Consider the following 21,417-nt stretch of genomic DNA (forward strand, 5'->3'; position numbering starts at 1 on the left):
AATCTATACCTAAATATAAACCAACGCAAATGCAATACCGAGGAAAAACCTTTTTTGTTGCTATAACTATTGTCACATGTGCTTGTTCTTTAGGCAATAAGGTAAACATCAAAAAGAGGATCCCATCGTTGCCGCCGAAGGAGGACAGGGATGAACACACGCTACAAGTCAGGGGAGCAGCCACTGACACCGTGCTCATTTTTTTTTTTGTTTGTTTGTTTGTTAGTGTCGAGAAGATAGTCACAGCTCAGATTAACTAAGTCATGCAAAGCCATCTCTGTACCGTTTAAAATCGAAGAAACGCTACCGAAGCTAACAGCCCAAGTCGACGATGAAACATGCATTTTTTAGCACACGCTGTTCTGCCACTGGCCCCGCGCCAGATGAAGAAACAGGTACAAGGGCAGCTAGATCTTCCTCCCACCTCGCTCTGCTCTGATACTTTCCTTTTTTCATCCTTTTTTTTTTTTTTTGGCTTTGTGTTGTATAAGAAATCCAGTGGCCATGCTATTAAACCTACAGCGAGCTAACGTCTAGGTGTTGCCTCGAACCCTTTCAAACACGCTCACATTTGCACTCACATTTGTGGTTAGACACATTCTTTAAGCACACACACACACACGTACACGCACACGTGAACCTGCAGGCTCAAGCTACACCGTGACGAAATGCATTTTGGTAAAAACACTTTCTACCTATTTTTTAAGAATTTTTAAACACACACACGACGACTCAACTTTCACTGGGCTCGGTTTCAAGACACGCGACACCAACCCAAAGGTAAATGTACAACTGTATTGCAAAAATGTCAAAGCTGCATGATAGAATTAAAACACTCAGCTAGCTGGCGCTCGCCGCCCGACGAGGAGGCGACGACAGACACACCAGATATCACTTGTTGGTTACTGCTACTCTACTACGACCACAAATGATCTTTAGGTAAACATGGCATCAGAGCATTTACAACCCCAGCTCCAAAAAAGCTGGAACGTTGTGCAAAACGTAAATAAAAACAGAATGCAAATTTTTGCAAGACATTTTTAGATATTTAATGTTCAAACTGATAATTTTTTGAGCACTTTCCCAGTCTTTTGTTGACGCTGTCCCAGTTTTTTTTGGAACGTGTCGCAGGTATAAAATTGAGTATATTTACAGAAAACAATAACTTTAATCAGGTTGAACATGAAATATTTTGTCTTTTCACTGAATTCAGTTTTTGCAAATCATTGCATCCTGTTTTTTTTTCACACAGCGTCACAACTTTTTTTTGGAATTGCAGTTTCTGTTAAGTTGTGGCAGAATATTCACTTTGATTGAAGTGTTTGAAAAGAGAGAAATATATATATGTGTATTTATATATATATATATAGAAAGAGAAGGGAGAGAAAAAGAGAGAAAGTAGCCAGCTCAGTGTGGGGTTATGTGTTCTCCACTCTCAGGACATTAAGTCATGGCTTTGAGGACATGCTACACAGCCCAAGGCTACCTACAGTACGACACCACAACAGCAACAACACCCCACTTACGACCAGCAAGCTACAAGTAAACCCTGTGTACATGAGTATGTGTGTGTTTGCGTGTCTTTTGCCTCCAGAGGGATGTGCTTCTATATAAAGAGAGTCCCCTGCGGCCTCTCGTGCAGTTAGTTATCCTGGCTTGGCTCAGTAAAGCGTGAGTCAGAGGGGTGGTGATGTCACATGAAGTCTGGAGACATTTGGCAAAGCACCCAACGAGGGGAAGGAGGAGGAGGAGGAGGAGGGCCGGCGAGCCGGGGTGGAAGAAAAGCAGGAACCACACGGGGGTGATTGACAAAGGAGGGGGGTTTGAATCTCATCAGCTGTCAGGGTTCAGCTGTGTCTCGATGTCAACCCGGCAGATCGGACACTTCCTGCTGGTGGCCAGCCACTGGTCCACGCAGCCCTGGTGGAAGAGGTGCATGCAGGGCAATCTCCTGCAGGACAGACAGAGACGCAGACAGAGAAGTGTCAGTGTTGATTCACAGAGAGTCTCCCCGGTGCATACAGTTATGAGCTTGCAAAGAACTTCAGGAAAACAGCAGGGAGTTAATTTTGTTCTTTCAGGCATGCGGAGACAACTTCTGTTGAGTCATCAGTCCCACGCGTCTCTCAGACAGCTGAGGCTCCGAACGCTGTAAACCGAGCCTCTTCCTTCAACCCAGGGCACCGATCTTTACCCCTGAATTTCACCCCCCGATTGCGGAGGGGCACATGCTCAGGTCATTACTGAGAGCGACGTTTCAACATTTTGCTTATCATTTTGCAGAGTTAGTTTGGATTATTTGAAGTGGGGTTGTGTCAGGTGCTCTAGATGACGTGTGACACACCCTCAGCTTGGAGAAGCAGCAGCAGTACCGATGTCAGCAGCATGACGGATTAATGCCACTTAAAATTCTAGGCCCTTCTAAAGAAATCAATGTCAGTTTTAAGTGCTTGTTATATTTAGAATATTTTCACCTCTTTACCTTGCTGTCAGACAGCCTTTTCCAACTGGGAACTGCTATTACATAGGCCAAATATCTATTGCTCAACCAGACTCCTTTGGCAAAAACAGTAATTTCATAGCCAGATTCAGACAGCATTAGTCATCGTGGCGAAGCAGTTAGGCAATGGCGGTGGAGGCTGCAGGGGATTCCCCTCATGTGGTGGTAAAGTTGAAACAGTGTCAATGAGGCAGTGATCTGACTGCTTTACAATCAGCATGAAATACCGTTGAAACCGGGCGCTATTCAAGTGGAATTTATCGACCGAATGATGGTAATGTCCCAGTTGTGTCCTCGTTTGGTTTATTTTGTGTACCTAGCTTCAACGTCTGGGTCTGGCTTGCAAGTTTGTGCTGCAAAACAACGACACCAAGGCGCTTCTTTTGGTTTGTGTCAATTCATTTAAGAGAGAGAGCACAGCTGTGGTCATGCAAGGTAGAGAATAAATGAGATGATGGGGCGATGGTAACGAGAAAGCCGGTGAATCAGAGAAATAAAACTTCACACTGGTAATGTTTTAAGCACAAATAACCATCGCTGCAAACCGCCTGCCTCTGATTCTGTCAGAATGTGGCCTGCTTCACAGAACACAGGAGCTGCTGATCTACCGCTGCCTCCATCTGTTATTGTGTGTTGCTGTGAGACTTCAGAGTATTCACGGACACATTTAACTAATTGTCTGACATTTTACAGACATTGCTGTTGAGATAAATTGCTTAGCTTCCCACACCGGTTCTCCTGCTGCTTCTCCAAACTGGTAGCAGGTAATGCACTGACTGAATTATAAGTATCTCACACATCCCCTCTTCAAATAATCCAAACTACCCCTTTAAATGAAGAAGAAAGATGTCACTCTCATATCTTTCAGTTTAATATGAAACCACAGCCAGCAGCTGGTTAGCTTAGTTTAGTGCAAAGACTGGAAACAGGTGAAAACAGCTAGCTTGGCTCAGTCAGACTGTAAGAAAATCCTCCTACTGGCACTAACTGTCTTATCATTGTTGTGTCAGCTGTCTCGAGATGAACCAGACAGATTAAAGCTGGACTTGTTATAATATAGAGTGACACTCCATGTCTAATGTGAGCGAGAGGGAGGATTTAGCCATTAGTTAATGGTTTGTGACATGTTTAGCATTGGCTGACAAACTTAATTAAGAGTAGATGGTTCATTGAGTTGAGATCTCATTTACTAATTATCAAGTATGTAACTTTTTATGTAAATCTATTTGAGTTTTGGTGGAGAGTTTGATGAGAAAAATTAGGATTCTGGGGCTACGAAGCGTTTCTGACCTGACGTCCTCTCCGTCCTCCAGCATGGACAAACAGATGGTGCATTTCTCATCCACATCTGTTTCCTCCTCCTCCCCAATCTTCAGCTGCAGGGGCTTCCTCTGTTCGCAGGTCAGATTACAGAGAGACAAAAGGGAGAGTCAGAGACGCCCGATGAGATTATATTCCATACTTTATGTCTCCGTGAGTTATCATGTCCTACCTTCTTGTATTTATGTGGGAAGGTGAACCTCTCTATGGTCGTCTGAACAGCTCCTCTACTAACACTCCCCAGCCGGTCCTCCAGCTGCAAAAGCTCCTGATGAAAAAGTGGACATAAAGGTGAATAAAACAAAATACTAATAATAGAACGGCTACTAAATGGACTTTGAGGTGAGATTGTTTTGTCCACTTATGCTTCCAAAGTGAAAAATGAAATTTGAACTTCAAAATTTAAGACTAGATGCACAAACACCTGGAAATTCAAACATCTACAATGCAATCTGCAATCTTGTGATAATTATTTAAAACACCAGAGCAGTAGTACAGGCAAAGTTCAAGTTCTTTAATGCCTTAAATAAAAATGCAGATGAGGCAGCACTGTTTACTGGCTTTGTAAAGTGCATGAAATGTATTCAGAGGCAGATTTACCTCGTAACTTTCTCTCACGGCAGTGGCGTGCCTCGAAGGATTCAGGCTTTGCAGTGCCAACAGGTGCAGCTGGGGGTACGGGTAGTTTCTGATTTCATGCACAACCTGCGTGCAAAAGAGAACTCTTCTTCAAATTGCAGGAATTTTACCCCTCATGTTTTTTCTCCGTAGTTTTGATGCATTGTTAGAAATAAGGTTGTCAAAAGTATCGAAGTATAGTTTTTCAATACTGCATGTTTAAAAGAAAATGATATCCTGTAATTACAGTATTGAAAGTACTAAAGCTATTTTTTTTTTAAAAAAAGAAATCTAAGTGCTCATTCAAGGCCTCAGTTCAGTTCAGTCTTTATTGCCTTGCTTAAAATTTGCCTTGCAGCAAAACCAGACAGTTCAGTGACATTTTCTGTACCAGCACTGTGTGCAAGATGTTAAAAAGGAACAATTTTATAAGCCTAGGATTAGGATATAAGATATAGTTGTTGTTGTTTTTTTTATCAGAGTGATGATATTTAAATTTTTGGTATTGTGACATCTCCAGTTAAAAACAAAAAAACCCACATTTCTGAGAATATTGACGTTGGCACAAACTGGGTTTCCATTTGCAAATAACATAATCCAAATGCTAAAGGTGGTTTGTTCTCACAATTCTCTGATTCTCCCCGATACAATCATCAAAATTACACTCCAGTGTGTCCCTTTAATAAAGGCTAAAGCCTCATGGCAAGATTAGCCGCGATTAGCATGATGCACATAAATCTCCAAATATCTTATGCTGTTTTCCTGATAAGAGGAGATAAAAACAGTGAGATGACCTCTTAACTCTGCGTTAATGAATTCATTTCTCATTTATTAGGTTTTGAAGTGTATTTATTTTACAAAGTTCACTTATGCACTGAACATGAACAATGAACTCTTCCCAGAATTTGATTGTGACGTGGATTGCGATAGTTTGTGATTTTACAAAGTGGGTCCCCAGGAAAAAAGTTTGGGTCTACACGAAGATGTAATTTCAACACATGTACTGTTTCAGAAGAAAATGTCATAAATACAGAACTATAAAGGCTGTATGCACCAAGAAGCTTCCAGGACATCAAAATGGAGGAAGGACCCATCAAAAAAGGGTAAGTATTTGAGCGTATTGGTTACAGCTTTGACTGTTCTGAAGATACCTGCACCGGGACTTTCTGCAGGGGAACGTTCTGCCTGAAGTGCTAGAAAATATTCTAGCAGGAAGCCTTTAGGAATGCAGGTGACGTAGTACAGACACCAACAAAGTCCATGTGGGCAGCGAGATGTTGTGGATGAATGGGTTAAAAATAGGACTTTCATGCAGTTTTTTTTTCCTGGAGAAATTTCTTACTCCAAAGTGATGATAGGCTGTTATTTGCACATTGTAGAGGATGAAAAATGTCCCTATTACAAAGCCCAGTGAAATACAGTCTAAATGGAAATGTTCAATCGACATCTTCACATAGTCGGGGAAAACACTTTCGCTTTTAAACCTATTTTGAAGATCACTTCATCCATGACCATTTTTAAACGTCTTTTCAACCGAAAAATGCTTACTGGGAAGAAGAATACATGAAAAATATCTGAGTGCAATACTAGATCAGTGGAGGACTCTTTTAAGGGAATACATTTGAAAATTGCATTGAAACACCTCATATCAGTGGAGGAAAAACTTATGGGTGAAGATATCTATAGAATACAGGACAAATATGAAAATACTTGTGATGTTAAAACTCAGATAAAAAGATAGCAGGGTCACCAACGTACCACTTGTGCAGAGGATGTGTTTCTGGGGAAGTGGTGCATTCGAGGTGAGGCCAGGTAATGCTGATAGTGCTGTGGAAGCTGCTGAAGCTGATACTGGTGGTGAGGGAGGCCAGCATCAACGCTGAGATCCCTGCAGACAGACAGACAGACAGGTCACTAAATCAACATCACCACCCATGCCAGGCAATGTGACAGACAGACAGATGGGCGCGGAGATTAAAAGGACGGGATCGTTTCTCAGCTCTACAGGAACTTCGGTTTATCTCAGACGGTGACTCACCAGTCGGTGCCTTCAGCCAGGTACCGCTGCTGCTGCTGTGTCATTGGCTGGGGAACATGGAGAGGAGGGGAGTACTCGTAACCTGAACGCAGTCGGTGAGGGTTCAGGGGAATACGCTCCTGGGTTCTTCTGCAAACAAGATAAAAGATCAAATCAAACTATTTCAGATGGGTTGCCCCTTTTTGACCTGCGCTCCAGTAACAGTCGAGCAAACTTAGAGCCCAGCGGCACCTCTATTTTTTGCATTTGAAAATGAAACCAAACAAAACAAAAGAAAGCTGTAAAAATGATTGATTTGTTGTTAGTTTGATGTTTTGATTTCAAGATTCCCCTGAGTTCTAATGTCGTTTTGTTTGTTTCTTTATTGGGAAAATAAATAAATAAATAAATAAATAAAAATAAATCAATGTTCAGAAAACAGCAAAGGGGAAAGTTGGCCGGGGTTCTACCAGGTACCAAGTTAGCTCAACTGTTTTTGGCACAGAACAAAAAGGGGCGGGACTTAGAAAGGGTCAGTTTGCATGCAGGTATTAGTTCTACCTGGAGTGCGGGAGGATCCTGCGGTGCTGCGCTTCAAGAAGCTGCTGCTGGATGAGGTATTGCTGGTGTAAGGCCTGAGGTAGGAATGGAGGCCCCGGCACATCCTGGAACTGAGGGGGCGCAGGCAGGGCAGTGAGGGGCGGATGGTGTGCCGGGGGCAGGTGGGTGGCCAGGCCGGTCTGAGGCGGCTGGCTGGCGTGTCCTAGAGGGAACTCTGCTGAGATGGGTGCCTGGGGAGCGCCCAGGTGAAAGTGTCGGCAGGAGGTAGCATGGCTGTGTTGATGCCTGGTGAAGTGCGCTCCTATGGGAAATACATGAGATCAGAGTGGAGCCAGATAAGCTTTTCATTCAAACAGACACCAGACACCCAAACAAACCAGTGAAGTAACACATAGCCTGGATTGTGCAAACAAGGATTAATTTTTAAACCCAACTAAATCATGGCTTAACTTTAAATTAGATAGTGTCAGACTTTAAAACTAGCTTAAGTTTAAAGCTCTCTTCAAACCTCAGTTACATTTAACTCTAAACCTAAATTAAATTAAATAATATTACACCATTACGCTCCAGTTTGAAGAACTTTAACTTTATAGTTGCCTTTTGGAGATGGACTTTTTAGAGTTTCTCTAATAATGACAGGACAGATTGAACCCAATTTTGTCTCAAGAAGACTGTGAGAAGACTAACTAGGCTAACTTGTAGCTAGCTAGCTAACAATCTTATGCTTTGTTAACCTTTAGCTGTGCTCTTTCTGAATCGATCATTGGTAAAAAATTAATGATCAATTAATCGATTAATCATAACTACAAAAATCCATATAAAAACAATACCAAATACATTTTATTTCCACAATAACATATTGCATATTATTTGAAAGTATTACATAGCCTGTGAAGCATATTAAGACTATGTTAAGGTCTACATATTAAACATAAGTGAATATCAGGTAACGTGGAGCACACACAATCTATATTTAAAATCTTTATAATTTTACAACTAATTCATTGTTATCATCCCTACTAGTTAGCAAACTGTGTAATATTTTGTTAACTTTTTAGCTAGCTAGCAAACAATGTAATTGTTGATTTCTTAGCTGGCTAGGAAGCACAATGTTTTGTTGTTTTAGGTAGCTAGCATACAATATAATGTTCTGTTAAGTTTTTAGCTGGCTAGCAAACAATGTAATACTTTGTTAACTTTTTAGCTAGCTAACAGATAATGTAATTGCTAACATCTCAGCTAGCTAGCATATAGTGTAATATTTTGTAAACTTTTTAGCTAGCTAGCAAATAATGCAATGTAACGTTAACTTTTTAGCAAGCTACCAAACAATGTAATTGTGAATTTCTCAGCTAGCTAGGAATCATAATGTTTTGTTAACTTTTCAGTTAGCTAGCAAACAATGCAACATTTTGTTAAGGAATACAGAGCAAAATTTAAGTGTTCCACCTTTTTTTTTAATACTTACTAGCGTGATCCCAGCAGCACTCAAATTGTTAAATTATTTATGTATTTTAAATGGGATGAGCATTAGCAAGCATCTACATATTGATTAAACTATTTAATTGTGGTTTAAATCAGTCTTGGATTTACTAAACTGAGATTAGTTTTGAGGTGGGCAACATTTTTTCATTTTTAGATAAAATGAATCTTTGTTGGTGCAACCCAGTCGAAATGGCAAAAACAAACACTGTCTGGCCTTCCCACACACGCAAAAACATTTAAACCAATCACACAGAGAGAACATAAAAATAGGAGAGAGTTGACACAGGAAGAGACAAGACAAGACAGACAAAACAGCAGATGGAGGACACAGACATCGGGACCCCCGTGGAGCACCAAGTAAACCCACACACAGATTGGACCCAATGGCCTGCCTCTCCACTTGCCATAGTAGAGCCAGCAGGAAGGATGGATCTTCACTAACAGCCTGGTGTGGTTCCAAGACGATCTACAGCACAGAGGGCTGTCTGTGGTCCACTTCTAGTCAATTTAGATTCAGGCTTTATATCATCATGTCTGATGTTTGAAAGAGCAACTGTTCAACTGTGGATTTCTCATTAAAACCCTCCATGGCAACAACAAGAGATTATCCGCCCCTGTTTCTACCTTCCCCCACCCTTCATATCAGAGATGGAGGAGACATGAGATTGCATGGTAGTCCCACTGAATCACCTCGGTATCGAGTTGCACAAAACAATCAATACAAATTACTCCCGGGCTCAGGGCGAGGAGGGCTGGACGGGGGGTGAGGTGGGGACAAGCAGTTACTACTTCACTTCTTCCCATTACAGCTCTCTAGCTTTCTGGAACAGGAAGCAGACAGCGGGGTCTGCAGGACGGACCGTGTGTATAATGAGCTATTTGAGCATCGTGCATTTGAAATAATTGTCTCATCTACTGTTGTGTCAGCTGATTCAAGCTGAGTCATGCAGATGAGTTGTTAAACAGCAATATGAAGTGACAATGTACGTCTAATACGAAGAGCGGAGAGGATTTGGGACGTGGTATATTTAGCATTTGCTGACAAATTGAATCAACAGTAGATGGTTCACTGAGCTGTGATCTAATTTACAAATTATCAAGTCTCTAACTTTGTTATGTGAACACAAAATCACCAACAACACCCCCAAAATAGTACATCTATATATTTATAGCATTTATTATAAGGAATAGTTTGACATAGCTTTATTAGCATCTTATTGTAAATCACTGAAGATTTATTTTTATCAAGACTTTCTTATATTTGTTTAACTTTACTTTATACGTTATTTCCTTACTATTGATTTACTACTTTAACTTTTTTCACATTAGTGTTTTATTTATGGTTTTAAATCATCCATTTTTGTTTGTTTTTTTTGTTGTTGTTCCTCTTTTCCCTGCCTGTTAATTCATACATTACTGTGTAATTTTATTCTTGTATTTTATGAGTAAAGCATTTTGTAACACTGTGCTATACAAATAAACTTTATAATTATAATTATTTTGGGAATAATTTGCATTTTCCTTCTTAGAGGAGATTGATACCTCTCTCATTTAAGAAAACAGCCAACAGCCGGTTAGCTTAGCTTAGCACAAAGGCTAGAAACAGAGGGACACAGCTAGCATGACTATGTCCAGTGACTACATCTACTAACACCTCTAAAGCCAGTTTATTAACATCCCGTTTGTTCTTTAAATCTGCACAAAAAAGTGTTTTAAAAAACAATGTTTTATGGGGTGTTAGTAGCAGGGAAAATTTCCTGACTTTTGAGTTTTTGCCAGCAGAGACTCCAGGAAGTCACTCATCCTTGCCAAGAAATATGAAGAAATATGGTGCTTTCAGTTTTACTTCGGGAGGTCAAAACTTCCAAGCTCCCAGTTGGAAATTTCAACTGGAATGCCCCATTAAATACGATGTCAGACACAGAAAAACAGAGAAACCAACCAACCAACCCTGAATCACAGATGGCTGCTCCACACGTCAACAGAAGTGACGGCTGTGTATTAGCATTTCTGTTCTTTTGCGTCTCAACTTCTATCGGTTGACATGTTGCTGTGGTGTTTGTATGCACAAAAAAAACATGGCAAGCACAAAAAAGTGTTTTTTTCCGACTTGTTGTACCGAGACACAGTCAACTCGTACTCTGAGGTAAATGGAACAATGCACAGATTATCACTTTGGTTTTTGTAGGTATGTATTCAAAACACAAAATATAACTTATGTTAATTAGTGAGTTTTAGAGGTGCCAGCAGGCAGAATTCGTTATCTTTGTCAAACATGCAAGTGGATTCCTCCTGTTTTCAGTCCTAGGGCTAAGCCAAGCTAACCAGCTAAGTTACTGTGCCTGGCCAAGAAGTAGTCTGGCATGTAACCCCAAAAACTGTGAACTGCTGTATTTCAACTTGGGGTTTTATGAGGATTAAACAAACAAAATATGATGTATTAATTGGTGAACCCAAGAGTTATTGGTTATTTGGTTTTGTTACCTTTGGACAACTCCATGCTAGCTGTTTTCTCCTGTTTCTAGTGCTTGTGCTAAGCTAACCAGCTGTGCCTAGCCAAGAAACAGTCCAGCATATAACCCCACAAAACCTGTGAATTGCAGTTTTTACACCTGGCTTTATGATATTATGTTATTTAGTGAGTCTAGCAGTTATTGGTAGGTGGATTTTGTTGCCTTTGAATAGTGCCATGCTAGCAGTTTCCCTCTCTTTCCAATCCTGGTGCTAAGCTAAGTTGACCAGCTAAGTTACTGCACCTGATCAAGAAATAGTCCAGCATGTAACCTCCCCAAAAACTGTGAAGTGCTGATTTTCAGCTTTGTTTTTTGTTTTTTTGTGTGTGGAGTAAATAAATGACATACAGTCTGTTAATTAGTGAGCCTTTAAGTATTTGTGGATTTTGTTACCTTTGTACAGTGCCATGCTAGCTGTTTCCCTTTGTTTCCAGTCCTTGTGCTAAGCTAACTAGCTGTTCCTGGTCAAGAAATAGTCCAGCATATAACCCTCCAAAAGCTGTAAATTGCTGTTTTTCACCTTGGATTTTGTGTTAACTACACAAATGAGATATAATTATTTCATTAGTGAGGCTAAGAGGTATTGGTAGTATCTAATAGACAAATGTGAAAATGGTGTGGATCTTCTTATCCAGCTTTAAACAAGAAAGCAAATAAGTGTGTTTCCCCAATTGTCAAACTAATCTTTGAATTATTGCTAAAATGACATATTTTCTTTGTTGTTTTGATTCATATAGCCCTGGGACATGTGAAGCCAGTGAACCTCGAGAGCCGTGAGCAAATTGAAAACAACATTTGGCTGAGGAAGTAGAGCAGAAATGTCAGACTGGTGGTTTGGATTTGTAAAAGGCTGTACATCACTTTTGTGTAACGCCTGTGACCTGGTAAGACTGGACTCGATGTGATGCTGAGAGTAAATATCAAATTATTTGTCTCTGGGCTCTTTCTCAGCATGAACCGCTGACATTAATATTTGACATATTGCAGTGCTGCCAGCAGAAACAGCCCTGATGTTGTTATTGTTACATCTCTGCTCTGCTTTGACTTAAAAATGCCTGATTGGTGCAGAACAGACCCCCACCCATCCATACACACAGATACACTCACATACTCCCATCCACCTCGCCTCACCCCTGAGCTCCTGCACAGGCAGCCCCTCCCCCACGGTGTGGCTGCGGCATGGTGTCCCTGTCTGAGTGACAGCCCGTAAGCCCTGCCCAGCCGCGACTGCAGCAGTCTGACATCGAACCTGTCTCCCTCTCCGTCTCTCCCTCCTCCCCCTCCTCCTGCTTCCATCACTGCAGCTTTCACAATCCCACCTCCTCTCTACCACAATCCTGTCTTCTGCCCACTGTGGTGGTCCTCCATCATGTGACACTGTGAGCCCTGCGTGTGCACTTTCTCATTGAAAACCCTTCAACGCACCAGCTGATATCACTGATTAGCACACTCACAATCACAGCGAGGCACTAATGAGTGAAATCTGCCTCTACATTGTGCAGCTGGACTGAAAATCTGCATACAAATGGCTCCATACTGCACATGCTTGCACACCACTCTGACCTTGATGTTATTCATCGGTCAAGTAAGGACACAGGGTGGGTGCAGGGTGGAAGACAAAACGTCTTATGTTCATATATTAATGCAGTCTGTAGCAGTGCAGCTACTGTGGGGGGACATATGCATTACAGCTGCTGAGTTATTTTAAAGTCTGTTGCTGTAGCTGGTGGAGAAAGTTGCCGAGCACACATGCTGCGTCTCAGACACACCTTGTGTCTGCACATAAATAACTCCAACTATTTCAGACACTGTGAACAGATGTAAGACTCGAGTGGCTGGTACGTGACGGCAAGAATTCACACTTTAAAACCCTTTCAGTCCATGACTTTATATCTCAAATGACGAATGATACTTGGAATGAATGACTGCGTGTCCTGCGTGCTGTGACCAATTTTCCCACGGCGAAACCTTTCACACAAGCACATGCATTGTTTAAAGTGAGAGCAGTTCCTAAAACCAAGGTGGCACATTAACATCCTAGTGCTGAAAAATATAGGACAGTCCCAAATTATAAGCAGTCCTCTCCTTTTTGTCCTGAAAATTAACTGTGATAGTGACAGATAATATGAAGAACATGGATTTGTGTGTAGGCCAGAATTCCTGCTGTTTTTTCACTTGACTTTTGCATTGATTAGTCAGTTTACTGGTCATAAATAACAAACTGTTGATGTTATTCGACCTGTTTTAAACCAGATGACACAGAGTACAAGGAGTTTGTGATAAAAAAAATATTTTAAAACATGCTCAAACAGCTTATTGACAATCTTAGCTGCTGTTTAAAAAACTTGTCACCTGCGCCAGAATACTGTGCTTCATATCATCCTCAGAATCTGTGACTTATCTTCATGATATTAAAAACAAATTAAGTTTCTCTAAATTATTATTTTTTAAATCCTTCTGACATGACACACCCACACCGAAATTCCCTGTCCCTCATTCTCATGCAGTAACCCCACACTGTAATACCGAAAGCTCAAAATAATTAGTTGTAATCAGAAGTGAAAAGTTCTGCTAACTTAAAAATGTTGAGTGCCAGAGGAATTTTCATTCTTTTGTGTTTATTTAACTCGTAATTTTCCATTAATCCATGAGGAAAATAAGGGTTTGGGGTAAATGATTTTGAGCTTTATCAAGTCACTATTTTTTAATTAACTGAACGTGAAATAATGTTTTTTATATTTTTTGTTAACTTAAGAGAGGTGAATGAAAATTCTGAGTTGCATTTACTAAAAATATCTGAGTTGGCTTCATCAATGATTTTAACCGTAATCAAAGAGTACACGTAACATCAACTCCAAATATTTAAGCTCTCATAAACTCTAACGTTTGAGTTTATGAGAACTGCTAACATATTTGGGTTTATAGTGTAAAGAAAAATGAGAATTTATAAACCAATTTATTTTGTAGGTCTAATATAAACATTCAGAATGTGTTGCTCTTGTCTGAAAGCATAAACTACAATATTACTTTTCATTAACAAAACTCTGAGCCTTTAATTTAATATTAAAGACTTTTTGCAATAAATCATGAAAAGCCTCATGTTCTTGTAATGCGAGCTGAATTGGTTTAGTTCTGCTGTTGTCACAAGCGACCGGATGACTATTTTTACGTGATAAAACCATAAGCAGCGACATGCTGCTTTCTGTGACTCAAGAGTTTATTTGTACCAGTATGTCAAGGTCTGTCATGCCACTTAACAAGAAAATTACTAAATGAAAGAGGCCAGTAGTTTAATATATAACATTAAGACACTGATACACAGAGGAAACACTCGCCATTTCGTGATTGAACTAAATTGATTCATTATGCTGCACATTTGAGACTCTTGGAGAGGAACACTTGGACGTTCTGGCAGACAGTTAGATGAGAAGACTGATATCACTATTACATGTGTTAGCTTAGCTTAGCACAAACACTGGAAACAGCAAATATCTAGCCTGGCTCTGTCCAAAAATAAGAAAATGTGTCCGTCCTGTCCTTCGTTTAATCCATGCAAAAATAGTATTAAATTGTGTATACGCTGTGATTTCATGTGCCAGACTATTCAGGGCTCCTAAACCATTTCCAAGGTCAAATTCAAGCAGCTTTCAAGATTTCTCAAGGTGCATTTTCAAGCTTTTCCAGCCAGGATCCAGTGAAATATTCATGGAATGGCAAGAGGGTAGCATGAAAAATATATGCAGATTTAATCAAACACAATCACATGTATCGATATCTGCTTGGAAAACCCCCAAATTGGCAATAAATTGTTTTATTTTTTATTGAACATAAGCTCATCACTTAGCCTAAAAAGTGGCCAGAACAGATCCGTAAATTATACGCTTATCTCGTGCTGCATTCACTTCCACTTGGACTTCAGAGTTTTGGTCTTGTGGTAAATTTCAATCCAGCCACAACTTTTTCATACGTACATTTTGAACTAGAACCACCCGAAACTGAGGTGGCAAGACATCTTTCAGGTGATGTTGCTGTTTCCAGCACCTCACAGCTGTGGTAAATTATGTATTTATACACATAAACTCAAAGGGATTTTTCACATCTACATCACATTAAATCACTAAATGTTACTGTTCTGTTACCAACCAAAATGACAACAATGACAGCTTTTTGTACAAACTAACAAAACGAGATATAACGTGAATTAGTGAGCTTCAAAGGTGCTGGTAGGTGAACTTGGTTATGATTAGACAAAGCCAGGCGAGCTTTTTCCCCGCTTCTAGTGTTTGTGCTAAGCTAAGCTAACCGGCTGTAGCTCCATAATTAGTGTACAGACAAGACTGGAATCAGTCGACTCATTTAACTCTATGCTACAATGCAATAAAAAATAACACAGGACAGAATTGTACAACTTACAGAAGAATGTAACCCACTGTTTAATGTAGAGTTGGGTGATACCATGATATATACCATGAGACAATTCATTTGTGTGAACCAGTTTCATATCCTTGGGTGTATTTTTAGGCTGTTGTAGGCGATGCTGCCCACTTATTTTACCATAATATTAGACTTTTATATAATTTATGCATCAATGTATTGCAGTAACCTCATTTGGTAAGTCTTAAATTTGACAAAAAATGTAGTTTCACTGTTTCTCTGTGAAATTAACAGAAAATTGAGTAAATATATTGGCATTAAAATACAAAACTACATATACCATGACAGAGGACTTTATCCCAAGGTTGTTCCAATGATAACTCGTCACCAATGAACACCAATGAGTGGATGTGAGTGAGGCTGTGTTTTTTTTTTCTCTCAACAACAGTGTATGGATTAGGAAGGAATGACAGCGTGTCACATTACATATCAATGCCGGTGTGTTTCAGAGTAAACATGCTTATTTTTCTCTCTCTCTCTCTTTTTTTTTTGGATGGATAGAAAATTTGGAGGGCCCTATACCCCAAAGTAAGCAGAGCATCAACTTGAGGAAACTCTGTCAAAGACAGCTGAGAAATGAGAGCACATAAAGAGTGAGGGGACCGTCTCAGTGACAGCACAGTGTGGAGGGAGGAGGGGAGGAGGAACACATGGAAATCAGCAAAAAGCACACTGAAGGTTAGAAAGAAAACTACAGTCTTTATTGGAAAATATTAGTATGTGTGGCACTGTGTGATAATAGTAATAATAAGAGTAATATCTCCTATATATAACCAGAATAATACCATGCAAATAAAGACCAAAGGCAAGGCCCGACCATGCTCTCTGTAGGGTTAACAGAACAGAAGCAGCATCCAATGAGTAGATGTGTATGCTTACAGCACATTTCAGTATAGCAGGGACATCTCTACACAGAGTTTACATTGGAATCTGCTGTTCAATGTGGAAAAACAAAAGTATAAAATGACCATGCATTAGGATCTAATACAAGAACATAAGGTAGAAAACCACAACCAAAGAATAAAAGACATTTTCATTCTAAAAGGAGTTCTACAGCAGTGCAGGATATACACATCCCTGTAAAATGGATAGCATTCTGGAGGTGTCTGAGGAAAACACTTGAAGAAAGGGGGCTGTGCATGATAGTGGTTGAAAAGGGGGGGATTTATTTATTTTTTTTTCAAAATGGCAAGATGAGTTAGAGTCTCGCCAATTTTATTGTGACTGACTAAATCAATTCAGCTAGCAGGAACAAAGGCTTTCACACATGGATAGGATTATGACCAGCCGTTTCGACGCCACTATAACAGGTGCAGTGGACCATAAAAGGTGAAAATAACACCACACACAAATTACTGTGATTTTAGCACTACGTGTATCAGCCAATTGGTGAATTATTAGTCAAAATGATTTGGAGAAGGTGATCATACAAGTGCTTTATTAGCTGGTACAATGCACCTTTGCAAATAGGGGGATGGAGACAATTTTCAAAGAGTTCGATCAAGCCTGGCTGTAATCGAATCAGAGGAGGGGGGGATCAAAATGTATCCACTTTACAGAAATTTACAGCAGAATGTAGTCTATCCACACTGAATGGGAGAATCACAATGACAGTCTGTAGTAAAGTCTAACGCTACAATGGGTTATTCACTGAAGAGCAACATGACAGTTTAAATAAAGACAAACTGTTTTCTACAGAAGGTGTTATTCTTTAGTCTGTTACACAGAAGGATACGGTATGAGTGGGAACTCGGTTTTAATGCCAATGTCGTCTTCAGATGGAAAGAGGAAATGAGGAAGAAGGGGTTCACAATACAGCTAGATGCAGAGAACAGGCAGAGGCTACGGCAGACAGCAGCAGATGATCGTTAGCTACACAATGGAGGGGGACAAAGGTCTGAGAAATGCGGAATGTAGAGCCAGCCTCGATACTATGGAACAGGAAAAAAGAACACAAATAAAAGCACAATGAAATCATTGGTGCTACTGCATGTAGTCTTAACAATGCACGTCAAATTATTATTACCACTACTATTATTATTACATAATCAACACAGATAGCCTGCTGCAATGGAGGATGATGTTATTGTTATTTAGCCCAATTCAGCCGGTGTGATTATTCATGCTGTTCAGGTTTTCTCTGCTGGAGCACCTGAAGTGCAATTTGCAGGTTTTATTTGGGGAGCTGTCCATTAGGGCTGCACAATTAATCGCAATATTATCGCAATGTGGCCATGTGCAATATCCAGAGTGAACTGTGTGACAAAACAGCATTGTAATGAAGTGCTGCAGAGATGCTCTGGCCTACAAATGTTGTTCTCCAGATGTAAGTAAACATGTGTGTCTCAATTGGCATCACTTTAGTCGTCTTTGTGAAAATGAAAACCCTTTCCCCACTAATTGTAATAATCATATCACAATATTTTTTTTTACCCATATCGTGCAGCCCTACTTTCCATCAAACAATTTTGAGGGTTTATGTTAAGGCAAAAAGCCACCATTTTACAGCCTTTGTTTTTTTTTTTTTTTTTTTTTTTTTTTTACTATCTCCAGTCATAGCCTTCTATCTGAGGTACAGTCATTACAACACCTGTCTTTCATGGAAGAACCTTTAATTGACATTTACTAATGAATATCTGGGGAAAATGAGATCAACAGACTCGATGCCAGTTGCACACAAGGGGGTAAACATCCCTTGTCATGTTACCAGTAGTCAGCTCTATTCAGATAACAGCTGCCTCCTGCATGCTTTGGCCAAATTAATGACAAATCCAGACAGAAGATGTGGATATTATTAGCAAAAGCTGAGCTACCGACTGGGGCCGTATGACATCAAGCTTTTACGGGTGTTATTCTCCGGTAACATTAGCTAGCGGTGACCGCACACAATCGCTGCACGTAAACACCACGCAGTGGAAGATAAAGCAGCAGCAGACCACTCCGCGCTAGCACAGCTGAGCTGAGCCGAGCTGAGCTGAAGGGGAGGGAGGGGGGATAAAAAAGAAAAGCGGGGCTGCCATTTGACAGCTGCAGTCATTTGGTGCGGTTAACAGGGCCCGAAACGTCCCCCCACACAAATCTCTCTTATGACTTTAAACGTCTCCAGTCGCTATGGCAACGTTTTAACTGTTAATTCGGCTAAATTCACGCGACAGCTAGCAAAAAAAAGAGAGAACGTATTCAGTCGCTATGACAACGTTCGAACGATTAATTCGGCTGAATTCACGCGACGGTGCGGCCAGCAAAAATGGAACGTCTTGGGTCACTATGACAACGTTCGAACGGTCAATTCGGCTGCTAGCCGGCTGCTAGCAGGTGTAAGCTCTGTTTACATCATTTGAGGACATTTAAAAAGAGTGAGTGTCGAGAAATTTGTTAGGGTTAAGGTAAAGAAACATATAGAGCTTAGTCATACCTCTATTTCTAACTGAGCCGAAGACGGGGAGAACCAGATATCCAACATGTACTAACACCATCCTGGGTCCTTCTTCTTTGTTGTGTGGGTAGCCAGTGAGACAGATGGTCCATGGAAATGATCCCCTCCAGTCCCCAGCACATTCAAACGGACAGGCTGCGCTGCTTGCACACACAGAGCCGAGCGACCAATCACTGGACCCCTCTGATCAGGACCCTCCGGCTTTGGCACCCAGCTCCACCAATGGGATGAGCGCCGGGGCGGGGATGTCTGTGTTTTGGACAGCCCACCCCCCTCCATGACTGAATCCCTCAGCCCAGATAAGGTACTTAGTGAAACTGGTTTCTTATTGGGGACAGTCAATTAGACATTAGCTATATTTCATCCCAGCGAGCCACATATACCGTTTATGTAAGATCTGACATATTACTGAAATAATGGCCTGCGTTTCAAAGGAATTACAGTGGAAACTGAATATTAAACAGCAATCTGTAATATAGCTTATTAGGCTATTCAGCAACCTCCAATCCACTACATTTTAGAGGCGAATTATTGCACTGTTTGGTTTTGCTTTGGGCTACATTTATTAACCAACCATAGTGGCCAGTTAGCTTGATTTTTACATACGAATCACATAATCAGTATATATAATATCATGCATTATGTAAAGGATAATGTATTGTGAGCAGGGCATTATTAGGGCTGACCAATTAATCAAAATTTTATTGAAATTGCAATATGATCTACTGCAATTTTCAAATCACAGGGGATGCAATGTTTGATAAAACCCAATCTTTGTAAAATTATTGTGGTGCTGCAGAGATGTGCTGGATTCTACAGACTTAAGAAAATGTCTTTGTAGGTCTGCAACTAATGATTATTTTCATTATCAATTAATCTGTCAGTCATTTGTAAGATTAATTGATTAGTTGTTTGGTCCATAAAATTTCAAGAAATGGGGGAAAAATAATCCTGACAAAATCTAGTGATCAATGTGGCAGTAATTTTTCCACTAATTGATTAGTTAGTTGTTTGGTCAAGTCCAAGGTGACATCCACAAATGTCTATTTATTTTTCCACAACTCAAAGATATACAGTTTGCTGTCAGAAAGGAGTAAAGAAACCTGCAAATATTCACATTTCAGAAACAGAAATCAGAGAATTTGTACAATTTCCTTGAAAAAGATCAGAGAAGTTGCCAAATGTAAGTTTTTCAATGAAAATGAAAATGATGTAAAGATTATAATTCTCTCCAATATTGCAAATCATCTCGAAAGTGCAATATTAGTAAAAAAAAAAAATGCAATTAGATATTTTTTCCAAAGTCATTCAACCGTAGTCATTTTTGTGAAATAAATCCTGACAGGATGATGCAGGTCTTGAATCATCCTGAATAGAGTTCCATTATATGAGAGAGAAGTCACACATCTCTGTGGCCAATATCTCTAAAACAATTAGATGGATAAATGGCACTTTTGCAGTTTTGCTTTAGGGGTCTGTCACTTTGAAGGCCCTGCGCACCCACACAGGTGTGTGCCTGATATGACCTGTTCAGACTGGGCAAAGCTTTGTTGGGATGGGATTTTCAAAAGAAGCAAAATTAAATACCACCTACTAATGTGTCACAATGTCTAGTGCCTGTTGTGGTTACTTCTCACTGAGGAGTCATTAGGACAAATGATCCACTGGGTCCTAAAAGAAGGAGCAATAAAATGAAACAGTAATTTTATTCACTGTGGTAGGTAGTAACCAAGCAGATCTACTCAAGTACAAAGTAGTCCACTTTATCTTTCTTCATACTTCCACTCTGCTACTTTTATTTACCAGTTAGCATGACTTTTACATACAAAACACATGATCAGCTCACATAATATGATGCATTATTTAAGATTAAAGGTCCTGCCTATACCCACACAGCTCTTTTCAATCACTGGCCGATTAAACCTGTTCATGCTGACGTTGGGTTTTCCATGAGGTCACCAAACACCATGTATTAATATGAATGATGAGGTTTGATGTCACAAAGTGAGATAAGGTGTCAGATAATCCCCAGTCAGTCCTAAGAATATTGTTTCAATAAGACAAAATAAGCGGGGGTGGACCGTGGGTGCAATAAAAATCTGTCTGCACGTGTCTAACGCAATCGAACTGCAGACAATAGAATAAACAGAAGTACTGTGTGTCTGAGGTGTCTGCGGCTGTCTGTGTCAGTCTGGGAGTATATTCAGGCCTTTAAGCTGGTGACTCAAGTGACGTCACTTGAGTCACACTTGAAGCAGTTTATTAGATTTCGTGCAGCTTCCTGTGGAGCCACCAAAGACTTTATACAGCTTTGATAATGATCAACAAACTGATATGTAAAATCAGTGGAGTTCCTCTGCAAGTTAAAAAAAAGATCTAATTACTTCCTCCACCACAGATAACTGTCTTAAGACCTCCATCGTAATTAATCTTCTTTTCTTCTAACTGCACAGAAAATCTTCTCCAATTAAATTTCCCTTCCAAAAGCTTCACACCAGATAGCTGACACTCTTTTTAAGTCTTAACACAACAA

At 40.1% G+C, this 21,417-nt stretch overlaps 1 protein-coding gene across 2 annotated transcripts; it reads right to left on the reverse strand.

Annotated features, from left to right (window-relative positions):
• Positions 1 to 1,215: 1,215 nt before the first annotated feature.
• On the reverse strand, positions 1,216 to 19,302 carry ark2ca (arkadia (RNF111) C-terminal like ring finger ubiquitin ligase 2Ca). Of its 2 annotated transcripts, XM_084746386.1 has the most exons (8): positions 18,864 to 19,230; positions 7,017 to 7,317; positions 6,477 to 6,605; positions 6,197 to 6,326; positions 4,421 to 4,525; positions 3,993 to 4,088; positions 3,791 to 3,891; positions 1,216 to 1,951 (listed from the first exon to the last, which is right to left on the reverse strand). In XM_084746386.1, the coding sequence occupies exons 1-8, from the start codon at positions 18,922 to 18,924 to the stop codon at positions 1,834 to 1,836; spliced, it is 1,041 nt and encodes a 346-aa protein (XP_084602512.1). In that variant the 5' UTR covers positions 18,925 to 19,230; the 3' UTR covers positions 1,216 to 1,833. The 2 variants fall into 2 exon arrangements, 1 of the variants encoding a protein (XP_084602512.1); XR_014772660.1 differs by lacking the exons at positions 1,216 to 1,951; positions 3,791 to 3,891; positions 3,993 to 4,088; ... (2 more) ...; positions 6,477 to 6,605; positions 7,017 to 7,317 and adding an exon at positions 16,128 to 17,379 and having other exon boundaries at positions 18,864 to 19,302.
• Between the last annotated feature and the right edge of the window lie 2,115 nt (positions 19,303 to 21,417).

The sequence above is a fragment of the Lutjanus erythropterus genome, chromosome 20, assembly GCF_056507025.1.
Source record: "Lutjanus erythropterus isolate fLutEry1 chromosome 20, fLutEry1.hap2, whole genome shotgun sequence".
In the NCBI taxonomy this organism is placed as follows: Eukaryota; Metazoa; Chordata; class Actinopteri; order Lutjaniformes; family Lutjanidae; genus Lutjanus; species Lutjanus erythropterus.